Source organism: Melanotaenia boesemani, chromosome 10 (assembly GCF_017639745.1).
Source record: "Melanotaenia boesemani isolate fMelBoe1 chromosome 10, fMelBoe1.pri, whole genome shotgun sequence".
Taxonomy (NCBI): domain Eukaryota; kingdom Metazoa; phylum Chordata; class Actinopteri; order Atheriniformes; family Melanotaeniidae; genus Melanotaenia; species Melanotaenia boesemani.
The window spans coordinates 6571991-6589174 of NC_055691.1; the positions used below are offsets into that span (position 1 = coordinate 6571991).

The 17184-nt window shown below is 38.2% G+C and overlaps 1 protein-coding gene across 4 annotated transcripts in view; it reads right to left on the minus strand.

The window, feature by feature from the left end:
* The window catches only part of kiaa1549la (KIAA1549-like a), a 155998-nt gene that overhangs the window by 56583 nt on the left and 82231 nt on the right, over positions 1-17184 (minus strand). For all 4 annotated transcript variants that reach the window (XM_041997621.1, XM_041997622.1, XM_041997623.1 and 1 more), the window contains 3 exons: positions 8204-8263; positions 7238-7398; positions 4797-4968 (listed from right to left, as the gene is read on the minus strand). In XM_041997621.1, the coding sequence (XP_041853555.1) occupies positions 4797-4968; positions 7238-7398; positions 8204-8263 (393 nt within the window). The remainder of the gene's footprint in view (positions 1-4796; positions 4969-7237; positions 7399-8203; positions 8264-17184) is intronic.

The following is a 17184-nucleotide window of genomic DNA, read 5'->3' on the forward strand; positions in this document are numbered from 1 at the left end:
TCTGACTGTGTGTATTTCCTAACATCAATTACCCCTAGAAATAATACACTAAATTTCAAATTATTTAAAACCATAACAAGAATTTAGTCAGCCAAAACTGTGCATTCATGAATCAAGAATTTGCTTTCGTTTGGCCCATAATGAAAGCTGAGTTTCTAACTTGAATTTCCTCTATTAACTTATTTTGTTGAGCTCATCTGTCAGAGAACTGTTGGCCAGTGGGATGCGTTTTCATTATTAGGATTAATACAACTGCTCCACTGAGCCCATAACGGCAAACGAAATGAGTTCAACAAGAACACCATGTTTCAACTGCTGCTCTAAACACTGTTAGGAGAGGCTATGAAGGGCACTGATGGTTGTTGGTATCGCCCCAGTTTGTTAATTATTGATTCTAAGAAAATGTGAGTCAGAAAAGGTGAGAGGGAGCACTTTGTCCTCTCAAACACAACAATCATGCTGCACAGCTAAAATTTTACTTAAAAATATAATAATAATAATCTAAGTTTAGCCAACTGCAATCTCCTAAACACAACATTGCAGTACAAAAAAGTCTGGAAGAGCAATCTGATTTGGAAACAGTGAAGCTATTTCCAAATCAGTGAGTTCTTTAGCTTTATTAGGTGCGTATTAGGGAAATATATGGAAATTTATGGAAAATCTTAATGCTGCAGAATGTCACAGAAAGCCAAGCCAGCTATGCTTAAGTTCAGCGGATATGTCTCGAAGTACAGTTAAACTGGGCTGTTTTTAGCTCTGTAGTGTTTCTGGAATATCTGCTGAATCTCAACAGTTGATGACGTATTTGTTATTCTTGTGAATAAATGTGCTGATGGCTTTGATTAAATTAGTGCACATAATAAATTGCTTCTTTTTCCAATATATTTTCCAGAATTAAACCACTAAGTTTATAATTATTTTGCCAAAACACCTTTATCAAACTAGATATTAAAATTAGTAGTGACTCTTTTCCATTAAACATTTCTGTAATGGTGGGGTACAATTATAATACACCTGTGAAAAAAAATACAGATAAAAAGAGTATTTTGATGGCAAATTTGCACTTCAAAGAATCATAAAATGGTTTAGCTGTAAATGTATGAATACAAATAACATTTGAATTTTTACTGTACTGGAAGGATGAATGTTACATAATTTACTTTTTTTTTTTATTTACAAAATAATGTTGCAAGAGTAATGAAGGAGATACAAATTCTGAAGGAGGAAGGATGTTTGGGTTTGTCTCTGTCTCTCTCTCTCGGTCTGCTAATGGGATCCACATCCTTTGAGACATCTACTGTTAAACTATATATTTACTCTTGAATTTATTTGGCCTTCAGTACTACTGTAAGAAATTTTGGCACTGGTTCTTTTCTATATGGAACTAGCCTTTACAATCACCTTGTTTCATCAGAAGCATCATTTCCTAAAATATTATTGAGGAACTGGTCCATGCAATTTTCATATTCATGCTGCATGAGCTGGCTGTCCAACCAATACCCTGCAAATCTTTCATGTGGCGTTAAACACTGTGGCCAAAGAACTAAAGGGTAACACCAACAGTGATCACATTTCTGCCTCTCTGCATGGGTTCTCAGTAAAACTGAGAATAAGTATTCCTCTTATCACACTCTAAGCCCTTAATGGCCAAGTTCTGTCTCATCTCAAATATTTCTCTTTTTTTAATTCTCTACAAGAAAGCAGGTTTCCCTGAATTTGCAGGAGTGGAATGGGAGGCAGAGAGTACCGAAGATCTCTGCCCTTTTTGCTTTTAATACCAAGTTAAAAACTCTAACTTATGGATCTGTTTGTTTTGACTGGAGTGCCCACTATGACAACAACTTCATAATGAATGTTCCTAATATAACAGCAGTGGGGTTTGTTACCAAAGCGATACGAGTCAGCATTCAGGACTGAGTAGGAAAGAATGGGTTTGGAGAAGTATACCTTGGAGTGCACATCTCCAACAGCCTCACCTGGCATAATAACACTCTGGCACTCTAGAAAAAGGCACAATAATGCTTTTATATCCTTAAGAAATTGAAGAAGGCAGGGTTCAACACCAGCATCCTCAGCTCCTTCTACAAATATGATGAAGAGCACACCGTCTTTCTGCATCGCCATTTGGTTTTGCAGTTGCAGAGAAGCAGATGCTTTGAAGTATGATAAGGTTTGGAGTATGACAAAGAATCATGCAATCTACCAGCCCTCTCGGACACCTGCACCAGCTGTTGTAGGGACAAAGCAGCCCACATCATGACAGACTCCACCCACTCTTTACACGGACTCTTCTCCCCCCAGTTCAATCAGGCAGGACCACCAGACTAAAGAGCAGCTTCTACCACAACATGATCAGGCTGTTAAATGCATGTCAAGACTGACTTAATGGCACTAAATGGCTGCTGACTTTACTTGAGCGGCTCTAGGTTACTGCTACTTTTTTAGGCATTAATTCTTGTTTAATGCTGGGCAGTGATTACCATTTATAATCGCAATTAATCTGCGTGATTTTCTGCAATCGCAATATTACACGCAAAGTGAACTTTAAACGGGGTATTGCACTTTTTCTTTTAAAAGTGCTGATATATGAAAAAAAGTTCAGCAACTACTTTTACAAACACTTTAAACATATGAACTGCTTTTTAACAGCATCATTGACTTTACATGGTCCCAGCAAAATAAAAAATCTTGCAAATCTCTAATTAAATATTAATGTAATAAGATCAAATATTTATGACAAGGAAGGATGGAGATTTCAGGATTTATTTGTTAAAAGTTCACAAGTCAGCGGTATGAATCTTAGAGCTGTGTGAAGCTGCTTTGCTATTAAACACTGAGGGCAGAATATCTGATTTCCAGCCAACAGGTGTGTTTCCTGCTGAAACAGACAAAAGGATTAGAATCTCAGCACTTCTAGATTGTGAAGGAAAGTTAATTTTTTTATTACTTTTTGTTGTAAAATAGAGAATTCTTGGGCGTTACACTCTCCATAGCCACTCAGTATGTCTGGAACTAGTTTTCAGCATGCTTTTGAGCTTGTGGACAGAGCCGAGCTGCAGGCGGAAATGATCACACACAGCACCAGTTCGCGTCAGTATAGCTCACCCCAAATGCTGATGCGTGATGACAGCATCCCAAGCCAGAACAACCCCCCGCCCCCTCTCCTGTGACCAGTGGATTTTCTGTGTATTCAGGGGTGGTGAGCTACTCTAAAACAAAACTGCATTAACCCAACATAAAATAATTGGCACCGTTAAACAATTAATGGGTTACCACGACAATAAAGCATTACGGTGCCTTTTTTTTTTAATTACTTGTTTTATTTTCTTTTATCTTTTTTAAAGTACATATTTATTCTGCTTTTATGCTAGTTGATCGGCACAGAGACTAGGATGTTCCGATACCATTTTTTCTGTCCGATACCAATCCCGATACGTGGGCTTTAGGGATCTGCCGATACCCATGTTATTTTATTACGAGGTTTATTAAATTTAAAATTTAAATAAGTTATATTTGCTACAGACTATTTTTAAATGGCCAAGCATAGGCTAAACTCTAAACAATAATTAACACATGAAAACAAAGATTGTCACAGAACTTGTTAAAGTATTGAGAAGATAAACTCAAATAAAAAAATGTAATTAGACTTCAAATGAACGCTTTCCATGACAGACAGGAGCAGGTCATCCGGGACAATGAATTCTGAAACTTTCTTATCTGTTTTTTAAAAGCATTTGCCAGCGTTTGCAGTTTCTGCGGCTTGTTGCCCTTTTTCTTTAACCCTTTGAAATCGGAGCCTCAACAGAGATTCAGAATGACTAACCTTTTGTTGAAATACAGAACAGTTGAAATATAATAACTCTTCGACTGTTTATGCTATCGGTGTAATTAAAACATATTCTGAAAGCTGAGAAGCGCAGCTTTGCACTGATATACACATTTGTGTAGTAGCACTGCTGCCACTAAAGCTTTATAAAGTTGCTGGTGTTAAATATTGGCATCATACGTTTCACCTCTGGAAGCTTCAGGCATGCATATTAGGAATGTTGCTGTTTTGCTGGTGGGATTTTCTAAGGAGTAATGACACCAAATTGCTGACATAACGCTAATGCTAAATGTTAGCACAACAGTAACTCACATGCAGCTGCCTCGCCACCTACCAACTCAAAACAATCACCCTCAAGATTGCATAACTCTCTGTGTCTGTGTGAGGTTGTGTTTGGCAGGAAAAAAAGAATTACGATTTCATGTACGTAGTATCAGATGGTACCGATCCCCTTACTTTTGGCAGGATTGCCAAGTATTTCCGATACTAGTATTATCGGCCCAACTCTAACCGAGACACAAGTACTGTATTTTGTTCTCCTCTTTGTGTGAAAGACAATAAAGGAAACTGAATTATGAATGGCTTTTGTTCATATTTTTTTAATATTCTGCTGGTTGCTAATTCCTTTTCTAAGTGTTTTTAACCTATCATCTTGTTTTATTTCTGTGGTTGTGTCTTTGTAAGTTTTCTTTCTGATCTGTGAAGTACTTTGTGTTGTACGTAGTTGTGAAAACTTCTATTCAAACAAAGCTTATTTGAACCAAATTAAAATGTGCTTCATAGTTCCTGAATTATGTTACATCTTGAAATTTCTTTCTTTTTTTTATTTTCAAAGTGTGCTAAATGTTTTTACTGACACTGATATTTGGGTTGATAAAACATTTGATCTGTGCTGTCTCTCTTGTGAGTGACTCATGCATGATTTATGATCAGGTAATATAAAACTGGCACAGACTGATAACAAGCTTACGTTCGGCCTGCACTTGTACAAAGTAACCCAGCGTTAGTGCCATAGTCTGAGAATCCAGACCGCTGAGCGTCTTGGCTGCTGTGGTCCCAGAGATGGGTGCTCCATTCAGCTGGGCGTAGTAGGTCATTTCTGCCGGGTTCTTGGGACCTGGAAGTCGACGTATGCTCACCATCTGGGAAACAGAAAACACAGATTTTAGTGCAGTCTACTTTAATTTTACAGAATATCAGAAAAGAAAATAAATCCATGGCTAGATTTTACACAAAGTCCATTATCGCTCTACACCAACACACTAATCAAAATGCTGAATCTCACCAGCTTTGATCAAGTCGAGCATTTGTTACAAGATAACTGTACTCAAAGATAACTGAGTCACTCCAAATCTCAATTTCCTTTCTACATACATCAAACACATTTTTTTAATTTGACAACACATCACACGATTTAATCTAGTCTGGTAATTTGATTTAATCACACAATGAAAGGATATGTGTTACTAAAATGGCTGGAGGTTTTTCTCCACTGCCTACACTGTCCCATTCTGGTGGCTGTCTCTGTTAGCCTACCCCTCATCCATTCTGCAGCCATTAAACTGGTCATCTGTGAAAACCATAAAACCTTGAGAGTGTGGAGGGCAAGGGGGCCCACGAGGAGTCCAATGTCGTCTTAATTTGCACAATATGGAGCACAGAGCTGATGTGTACTGAAAAAACACACATGCAAGCTTCTGTACTTCCTTGCTTTCTGTTCAGCTGAGCTCATTCCTTTGTCTGTGCCCATCACAACCACATTAGATTAAAGTTTTGGTTGCCTGGAGACACATGAGCAGGTTTGCAAACCTTCATTTTAAGATTCAGATTAGCTTTTAAAAATATACATGTAGATTTTTTTTTTTTTTTTTTTTTTTTGCAGAGTAATTTATTAGTATACTGCTCCCCTACTGTACTTCTCGAAGAATATTCCTTTTTTTTTTTACTTTAACACCCTTCCTCACAAAGACTGGATCAGTAGAACTGATCAAGGTGCTAAATATGGAGCTGTCTGTGGTGGTGCACTCTCACAAGTATTCTGGTAAATACTGTTCATTTCCATTAGGTTTCATACAAACATATTGAGTTCGATCTTGATTTTGAGACAACAAATTTATGACTCTGTTCTCATCATGCATGCCTTCCACTCCATTTGATTTCCACATAGGAGGGAATTTGATGTTTTAATCACAGAAGACCGGCACACAGCTTGACAACAACATGACTCAAACCAATCACACTGATGAGTTAATGGCTGGCCCTCCTGCAGCTCTCACTGAAGCAGTTGTTTTTTTTGTTTTTTGTTTTTTGAAAGCAGGATAACAGGCTTTGTGTCAGGATGTCAGACAAATCTGTGGAAGTGGACACATCCAGCCAAAGGTCTGGACTGCCAAGATGAACCACAGTGACTCTGGTCAACTTTCCACCTGCCGTGAATAAAGCAGTAGAGTTGTGCACCATGTTAAAAGTTATCTATATCTTTATATATTCATGTATAGATGTATATAAAATACAGCAGAAATCCATCTATGTCCCATTGCTGTTATATAATGTTATTGAAAAGCACCAGGAGGGTTATTCACACACAATCTTGACACATTCAGTTACCACAAGATTAATAGAAAGCAACCTGCATCAGAAATGGGCTTCAGGGTCTTTCTGATTTGTTAGTATCCCAACACCATCTTGGTAAAACACCCTCATTGTAGAGCTGATGTGGTGCAACAAGGAAAGTTGAAACCATTTAATTAAAGCAGCATAGCAGGGCTCCAGTTTAAACAGCCATCGGGTCACATATCAAAGAAATCAATACAAAAACAACAGCAGTAGTGAACTTTGTTTGTTTTGGAGTTTGTCTTGCAGACAAAAACGTGGCATCCATCTTGCATCTTGTCCCTTCTCTGAGCTCTAGCCAGTAAAAATCAGTCTGATGTTGACTCTTGCTCAGTCACTTTGTTACTTTAATGTCACTTAGCTCAGGTTTAACTCTACTTGTGTATTCACACCGGGGTAGTCCAAGAATTCCAAAAAAATGTGTACTTTCCTTTGGGTTTTTTACTAAGCAGACCAAACAGCACATGGTTACAACTGCTTGATAGGTGTAATATTTCCCAAAATGACCACTGACTACGAAGAAAGACGGAGAAAATCCAGCACATTAATTGGCCAGAACCAAAAATGGCTCGTTCACCCCAAGTAATCAATGGGGCAACAATGAAATGAGTCTTGGAGTTTCTGTTTTTAACTTTAGTTTTAAACTTAGTCACTTTCTTTCTTTCTGTAAAAGTCTAAAGACTATTTCATCACTTACTGTAGGTGCAAACTGTCTTGGTAAAACCATCTTATTCTCTGTTCTCTTGGTCTCACCAGCTTGACAACACACAATGTGGTAAAAATTCATTTTCCCCTGACCTGTACGGTGTAGCCGCCCACAGTGGTGGCCCGCCGAGATCTTGCCGTCTGAGAGCCCTGCCTGCCAGCAACTAGGAAGAGCTCAGCCAGCCGCTGCTCCATAAGACTGGCAAAGCTCTGGTAGTTTGCCTCCAGGGAGGAGCTGTCTACATCCTGGATCACTGCAAGAGGAGACAAGAAAAGACACAGAGGAATTTAGGAGAGGAATAGTGAGTTTTGAGCAGACAAAGAAGGGATGGGGTGGAGAAAAAGAATAAAAATACATATGAGGTATTAAACTGTCAAAGAGGACAGTATTGATATTGATGAGAACAGGGGGAGGAGTAGGTATAGAAGAGACTAGAGATGTGAGATGACTTGGACATTGGAGAGGACTGAATGGTTGTCCATTCAAAGTAAAAGCTTCCCTTCTTGAAACCTCTACTGAAGCCAGAGTGACTTACAGATCACACAGTCCCTCAAAAAACAAACCCAAACATGTGCAAACACACATACACAAATGGGTGACCGATCAGTCTCGCTCCTGAGTGCTTCAGTCACTCTGGGCCATAAGTAAAACGGAGTAGTGGACAGGCTACACACACACACATACACACACTCACACTCACACACACACACACACACCCCGTTGTGATGTGATGTGAAGTGATCTCTCCCTGTGCCCCAGTCAGGAAGCTGTGAATTATACATCAATAGGTTTTCCCAGGAACAGAGCCGCTAAAGAGACTCTAAGCAGAGCGCGGGCATGAAGCGGGTGGAGGAAGAAAGGGGGAGATGGTAAGACAGGAAGGGAGGAAGGGAAGAGGGAAGGAAAATGTAGAGTCAATACTATTCTGCTGAATTGCAAAATAGCATGCACCAGGCATTTAACTGACTGCTGTTTTGTTCAATCGATGCAGCGCTCGATTACTGCTGATCATCCCCGGTTTATGTGCGTGTCTACGAGTTTGTTCTTGAGTAATTTACCTGTTATCACCCAGTAGTTCTTGGTTACTGTGGATGTGTTGAGATTATGGTATTCAAGAGCTGGAGACAAAAAAAAAGAAAAAAGGAGAGAGAAAATTACAGCTAATGAAAATCCTTATTTACTGTAAATGTACATAAAACACCAAGTAGAATCTAAGTTGGGAGGGCAGCCCAGGTTTTAATGCACTTCCTAGACAGTGGCACTTAGAAGCTCTTTAACGGTTAATAAAAACAAATAGGTTGCAGCTCCAGTATCTGATCCATATTTAATACATTGACAAGATTGCTTTTGATTTTTCAAAACATCTATGCCTGGTTTTATAAATCAGTTACGTAACAACAGTCTTTGAATGGTGCTCTGTTTTGTGGTTGTGCGAGTAAAATGGCATATTTGTCCAACTTAGACTGATTACACATCATTTTAGCCACTGCTTAAAGGAAAGCTATCTAAAATATTTATGTAATATTTGCAAGTGACAGGATCTGTGTCTGACAGCATTATGGAAAGAATTGGAGAAGGAAAAGCTTCGCTCTGAAATCTCATGGGAGGTGAGCTGTTGCAAGAAGACTGCAGTCTTCATGCAAGCGAGATGAGAGGCAGCCTTTCTGAGGAGAGTAACAACACAGAGCTGAACAGTAGATTTCTAAAAAAAAAACAAATAAAAGGTTCATGTTTGTGCTTTTATAAAGTGCAGCAACATGATGTTCAGCAGCATCACGTGAAGCTTTCACAGACTACCTTTGAGCAAATACTGACGTTTGCATTGTTGTTGTTGCGTAAATGGAGTGAAACATTTCCCTGAGTCTGCTTCACCATGTAGACCATTGCACTGAAATGAACATGAAATGTTCTGGATACTGGAAGAAACAAGAAACTCCTACGCTAGTGGATATTTTCTTGCCAACTGCTAGTAAATTAATAGATCCTCTTATGAATCTTCATTCCTGCTTCCTTACTTCCTGCTCAAAAATTAAATAAATATATCTCTGCAATCACAAGGTCTAGCTGATTACTTTTGGAGTCACAGTAGAATGAACACTTTTGAGATTTGTTAAGATGAGTTACTGGTGAAGAATAAATTGAGACAGGACATTGCACAAATGAGAAACGTTTCAGGATGAATATTAATATCACTTTGGAATGATGCCGCTGTAAACCGCTATCAGATCACAGAAGAATATGTGAAGATGATCCCTGCAAAGGCCAACTCTGATAAAGTGAAGCAGAACAAAATTAGAGATGTTTTAGAACAGACAGGTCAGATGAGGTCTCCAAAATGGCACCACCTGTTCTCCAACTCCCTCAGTTGGGGAACCTTAAGTTTTAAAAAGTCAAGATCTCTACCTGTTAGAGGAGAATTTCTCCACACATGTCACATGTCACAGGTTTTTTTTTTTAGCCTCAGGACACTTCAGGGCCATGGTGTCTACAGGGGGTGTGCATAATGAATGTCGGTGTGCCATTCATCTTTCCCATAATGTTGTCAGAAACCTACAATAACCGTCTCACCCTGTGAAATACAAGTTCTATTACACTGCCAGGCATGTTTGCCCCATTAAATTATATTGGAGAAGTTTACTGGTTTCCAGTGATGGTGGTCTCAATATTTCACACATTAACAGTCTGCTTTTACATGAAAATTGGGAACAGTAATCTCAAACCCTGGAAAATATATCCGTAATTGCTATGTTGATTAAAAACCTGAGGTTGTGAACAGCACATGTGACAGCTGTATGTTTGCATGCAGCAAAAGCGCAACAAACAACCATAATGTGGGTTTTATATAGTACCAACTTCCACCTTTTCCCCCTCTCGTTATCCATACTTTGCCCCTGTCTCCTTCTCTACCTGTTTGCCTGATTAATTTCCTGAAACTCCCAGCCGACTGTCTCCTGTCTATACCTACATCATCAAACCCTCAGACCTCATTCTGTGTCCTATTCATCTGTCAACCTCTCCCCCTCTTATTTCCCAGCTTCAACATCTGTCTCCAGCTATCTCCTCTGAGCTGGCAGTCTGCAAGCAGCAGTGGTTCAGCCCTGTCTTCCTGATGCCTCTGTGCAAGCACATTTACATTCACCGCACTCTTCTCTTAAGTTAAACAAGCTTGCGTGAGTACTTGAGACAAAAGGCACTGAAGTGTAAAGGTTCAGACTCCTTCCGTGCTCTTTGGAAAAACTGTTCAACGTGCAGATGAATTTATATTAATTTCATCAACACAGCTGATGGAAAATCTAGTTGCATAATACTATAAAAAAATAAAAAATAAAAAAAAATAAAAAAAAAACAAGATGAAGAAATAAAAAAATAAAATAAAGCTGATTACAAAGGCAATAAGTACATATTAATTTTATTGTCAAAAAATGTAAGTGCAGTTTTTCAAGTCAAACCTCAGCCTGGTGATGATGATTAAGAGATTTACTTTCTGTCAAGGTTTTATCAAGTGCAGGCCGTACACAGATCTCAGGCTGTTGAATTTGGCAGTTATGTACCTGAGCTGTCACTGACTCCGTTTTTCCAGTATATATACTGCACCTGAACGCGGCCATTTTCAGAAAAAGCTTTTCCTTTCACATTTTTTTCTCTGCTTCTGGTGTCAGACAGCCAAATGAGCCTGAAATGTGTCCCGTTAGGACTCCCTGCTATTAGCTGTAGTCCAATCATAATAAAAATGCCTCATGTAAAGACCTCAACTGGAGGAGACTGGATGGATCTGTTACAATCACGATGCATTTTTAATCAGATCCACTATGACTGAAGACTGAACTCATTCTGGGCACTAAATAAAGAGCTCTGAAATGTTGATCATCAACATCATCAATGTTCATCAATTTCATACAAAACTCTTTTGACATATAAAACATGAGCTTCATTGCCAATTTGCTAAAAATATGACAAAAAGGGAAGAAAAATACTGTTTCGGTGATTTCATTCCCAAACTGAATACACATGGATTGACTTCCACAAACAAGTAAAGTTAAACCTGAGCTTTCTAGCTCAGCTCGCTCTGCGTGGGCCTGAAGATGATAGATATCATTCAGCTCTCCTTAACTTCTCTAGCATCTCAAACAAAGAAAGTGACCATCAGAGGCCACTTTAGTTATACTGCATAACAATCTAATTAAGTGTATATATGACAACAATTTCCTGCGAATTAGATCATCACAAACATTAAAAGTGCTTTCTCAGTCTGATTAGAAATCAGCCCTGGTTGATCCTATCGCTGATCACTTTGTAGTCTGATGCTTTGCTATGAAATCTTGAAATGCTGCTATAATTTGTCTTAACGTCTGCTAATTTCTTTGTTTCAGGGTAGTTTTGCTGTCTGACAACATAAACAAAAACTATGTGAATACAAAAGCTTCATTAGAAAACTGGCTGCATTCAGATCCAGTAAATGTAAAAGCTCAACAGCCAACATGTCGTTGTCATTACTGAATCATTCAGAGATGTTAGAGACAACATGTCTACTGTCATTTCAGTCATTTTTGCATAAACAATAATCACTCAGAGATAAAGCTAGATGTCTCAGAATGTCTCAAGCACTTTCTCAAAGTCGAACTCTGTTGCTCCACTTCTTAATTTGGGTGGTGCCAGTGCCTGCATATTACCATCAGCATGAAACTCAGGGCTGTTCAAACAAGATGCATACAGCAGACAACTAGATCTCACTCTCATAGGGCAATTATTACAAAGCAGATTGTTTCTCCTGAAAACAAGCAAATGACAGATATAAACCTCAGTAGTAAAGATATGTGGTGTATATGTAATGTGTCACGCTGTTACAAGAACTACTTACCATAAAATGATGTAAAACATTATTAAACAGCTCTCATATGAGCAACCCCAACAGATTGACCTAATGATGTGGTTAATCTCATGCAAATGTGGTGTAAAACATATTTATACATTAATACAAGATATAATAAGAATTGTTAAGACCTTAAGGACCTCCAGGTAAACACCGACCGAAGCAGACATGCAAGTCCCTGTAGCTAATTAAATTCACATCATGCATGCCTGTGCAGCACAATCAATGCGTAAATGGAGAGTAAGGTGTTTTGTGTTTTTTTATTATGCGGCACCTCAAAACCAGGAAGTGAAAGAGGACTGCACAAGGGCTGTTTTAGAAAGAAGAGATTGTAAATTAATAATCTGTTCACTTAAGATAAAGTACATGTAAATGGCTCTGATGTAAACAGAGACTCAACATGTAAACAGACAGTGATGATTAATAGTTGGATGGATATGATCGTAAAAATTGATTTTAGAATAACTGTAGTCTATTTGTCTTTCTAGTGCATGTATGAACTAATAACTTTTATCAGTGTCTATGATCATTTACAAGCATTCTGAGAAGGACTATTTATTGTTTATCTCTTTATATCTGATTTTATAGTCATTATCTTGCTCTCTCTCTCTCTCTCTCGCTCTCTCTTTCTCTCTTTCTCTCTCTCTCTCTCTCTCTCTCTATATATATATATATATATATGTATATATATATATATATATATACAAAATAGACTGTGATTTTAGGAGAGTAGGCAGCGTTTCCGTGGTGATGCCAAGTGAGTTTGGATGTGACCAAGTGAAGTGTGATGTTTCAGCCTGTTGGGTGTTGAGAGTTTGCACAAATAGATCCTAATCTAAATCTCACCGGGCTAAAATTAGCTCATTCAGGGGGACATGGACAACAGATTGCCCATGGCAGGATTCAGATGATAGAAGCTGTACAGCTGTTTGCCCTTTTAAAAGCTCACAGATGGCACGAAAATAAGGTTTGGAATACAAACAGCTCATGTGGCTCAGCTATGGGGTCTGAGGTCATTAACTTTTTAAATGTTGGGGAAAAAACAAACAAAAAAACAGCAAAGTCTGTGAGAACTACTGCAGGGATTATGTTTAATTAATGTTAATTATGTTGTTATAATGTTAAGCTTAGCTAATTTGGAAAACAATAATATCTAATGAGCAAGAGTATTGACTCTAAATTGACCGGATATTTTCTAAACCTAACAGAATATTAGTTCTGTCCTCTATTTTGTTTTACCTTCTCCTTCCTGTCTATAAAGTGCAGAAGCATCTAACACCAGTCTTGTCCTGATTATCTTTATCTGCATAGCTTAACTCGTGACATCCCCCCTAACCTTAAAGAAGAATTAATCTGTTATTTTTAGCCACTTGGAGGAGTAATTTCCTAATGAGCTAAACATCACACACTTGCTTGACACATCAAACACTTTCTGATCTTTGATTCCACAGCCTCTCGGTCTCCTGTGACATACTGCCTCTGGCGGATAATGTTGCTAAACAGACAGAACCTGTTGCACAAATGAGCAACTATTCTTTAAGCTGGTGTGACATTATATTTTGTCACAGATGAACACCACCTTTTAATAACAGTAAACTGTGCCAATAGGTGGGTCAGCAATAGGAAAATCTAAATGCACCCTCTTTTATCTATTAAGGTATCTCAACAATTAGTAATTCAGGCGTGTGCTGACACAGTGCCATCAGCAATGATCTTGGAAAAGCAATTGTTGCTGCCAGTCTGAGAAGAAGGAGTCTATAATTCTACAGTGAGAAAAAAGGTGGAGAACATTCAAGACAGCTGCCAATCTTCCCAAGAGTGGCTGTCCCAGAAGACTTCAAAGTCAGACCATGCAGTGATCAAAAAACCAGCAACAAACCTAAGAGCCAGATCTCAGACTCTGCTACCTCAGTTAGCATGTTAAATGTTAAAGTTCATGACCAATTATTGATCTTTTGGAAGGGTGGCAGGAGAAAGTCTCGTCTCTATTAAAGAACATGGCATCACAACTTAAGTTTGCAAAAAACAAAACACAAGATTTCCAAAACAATTTCCTTTAAGAAGACCAGACCAAAGTGAAGATGTTTGGATATAATGTACAGCAGCGTGTTTTGCTGAAGATTTGAGCTTGCTCTGCAGCTACAGGACCTGGCTGTCATTGAGTGGACCAGGAACTCCTGTGTACACAAAGTTTTCTGGAGTCAAATATGAGTCTACCTTTGTGGCAGCTAAAGCTCGACTGAAACTGACTAATGCAGCAGGACAACAATCCCAAACACAGCAGCGGGAGAATGGCTGAATGAAAAAGAAACGACAAAAGGTGTTGCACTGGTCCAGTCAAAGTTCAGACCTCAACCTGATTGAAAAGCTGAGGTGGGCCCTTCAGAGAGCTGAACACATAGAAATGCTGCAAGCTTCAGTGAACTGAAGTTGTAAATTCCTCCGCTGGCAGCTAAATCATGAGGTTTACTGAGCTATTCACACACTGCTTCTGATTTTTGTTGTTATTTCCAACAGATAAATAATAACACAGTGAAAACTGTCAGTGATTACCGATACATATCTTAGAATAAAGAGGGTGTGTTTTGTTTTTCACAACTGTAGAATGTGACTTTAAATCCAGCAGTCCCTGACGACAATATTTGGCCATCAAGCCATCAGAAAGTGACTTTGTCCCACTGTTTTTAAGACACTTCCAACACGGCTACCTGCTGACCTGAAAATGAATTTGATAAGCGAGGTGACAGCAAAACAAAGTGTCACAAAATCAGTACAGAGCTGAAGGGAGCTGCAGTAAATTACCACTTTCAACCCAACATATATGATGGAACTGAAGCAGGTGTTCTTTTGTCCAAAAAAAAAAAACACCTTGACCCTCCTTATCTCTTCTATATGATCCAAGAATGTCACACCTCTTGTTAAGATGTGAAAAAGATGAGGTTTCTATCACTCCGAAGGGCCAAAGTCTGACTATCTTCTCTACTTACACAATATCAAGTAATTTTGAATTCTCTCTCTTGAGAAGTAGGCCAAACATATGCTAAGTCATGAATCATGCATTGCCCTGCAGTCGACTCTCTGTAGTCAACATTCTTGAAGGCACCAAACCAATTCTGCATAAGTTTAAATCAGCTAGAAGCAGATTCCTGCACAAAACAAAACTATTATGTAACAAAAAAAATATTAGTGTAGAGACTGGATTCTTCTTGATGTCCAATTATAGTGGGAAGAAAACAAATAACAGCAATTTCACGGTTAAAAGCAACCAAAACCAACTGGATTCAAGAGTCTCCTTTTCTGTCTCTTTGTTCCACTTGTGGCAACACTGACGTCCCTCGCTGCTGGCAGCTCTTTCTACTTCCAGCCTCTGTCTTGTGAATCTTTCACAATTGCAATAAAGCTCCAAGGGCAAAAAAAATCTTTGATTACAATCTGAGATTTGGTCAGTAGATTTGTTCCTCTCTTGATACTGAAAAGTTTACTGTTCAGACATGTTCTCAGTGTTTATCCAAGTTTTATCCTTTTCAGCCTGAGGGGAACAATCAAGCAAGTAAAGAAAAAAAAGAAAAGCCCCATTTTTTTTAGCTATTTCATTCATTTTTGCATAGTGCATAGCACGTCCAAGTCTATTAGGGCGCTTTTTATCTTGGAGAAATAGTTATTAAAAAGTGCAATAGGGGATGAAAGTTTGGTAATAAAAATGTGGATGTACTTTGAACATTTTTAAGGTACATGATGAAAATTCTAGCAACCATTTCAACATCTAAGAAGACACCTTTTTGACATTAAACAGACACCGAAAGTGGTGGGGGAGCATTTCAAGTTTGCCAGAGTGAGGTAAAATATCACAGATGGGGACGATATGAAGTCGAGCCAGGATAATGTCAAAAGCGGCCATGTTTTCTGATGCACTTCAGCTCTCTTAAATGTCACTCTGCAGCCGTGCATGATGCTTTTTTTGGTCTCGTATGGTGAATAGATTAATGAAGTTAAAGTGTTAGGCAGCATTCAGCTGCACTTTGCTTGCGTTTATTATGTGTAATGTTTATTAAACTTTCTTCCACAGAAGGATTTCTCATTTATTTTCCACTTTCAGCCAACTTTAAATTACTAGGATGCATCATAATTATCTGGAAACACTCCTGAGAAAATGGTTTAGAGGAGCATCAAATCAGTGAGTACAGAGCATCCTGATTTGACTCTAATTGTTTGACTAGACAGCATTTAACATGGATTCTAAACACATCCAGACTGAATGTGTTTAGGTACAGATATAATAGGAGCTTTGCTTTATTTTTGTTTTTTGTTTACTTTAGTGTTTGATTTAAAAAAAAAGAGAGACAAATAGGTGAAGGAACAGTATTTTACCCTCAATTACATGTGATTACTGCATGAAAAGTACAAGGAAGTGTAATGTATGCAGATTATCACACTTGCAACCTGCAGATGGTTTCAGTTTATTAGTCCAGGACTTGATATAATGGCATGTAAAATATTTTAAAACACCTTCTGTAATCAGAGTAGAGGGAAGTTAAAGTTTGTCTGTTTTTGGTGCTTGCACTACTTACAGTATGTCCACAATAACTTTTTTTTGGGGGGGGGGAGATTATTTGAATATCAAAGATTCTATTAAACCAAGTAAATGAAACAACAACCACCTGCATGAAAAGAAGAAAAAAAGCTTATTTGTTCCCCGTGCAATTGCATTTTTATAAATTTACAGGTGATCTTATTTATATTTTGCGGTTTTATAAATAACCATTTCAAGGATCATATTTTGTGTACTGGTTTTGTTCCTTTTTAGTGGATTTATATGGTTATTTTATAGAAAAGTCATGTCTGGTGTATGTGAGCGGAGATTTTATTGTATGATGTAATGTTTTCCTTCATGAGGCAGATTCTCATTGAGGAAAATAAATAAATGTCTTGACTTAAATGCATTTCATTTGGAATGCTTCATGATAAATGAAGACATAGTGCCAAAGCCATGTGTGTAATACATACACTGATTACACTGATTTAAAACTGCGTGATGTCTAAATTCATTTTCTTTGCCATAAGTGGAATCCATTTGTGTCCCATAAATGTAAAGTGTCTTTTTCTTTGCAAATGTGTGTGTGTGTGTGTGTGTGTGTGTGTGTGTGTGTGTTGTCGAACAGTGTACTGCAT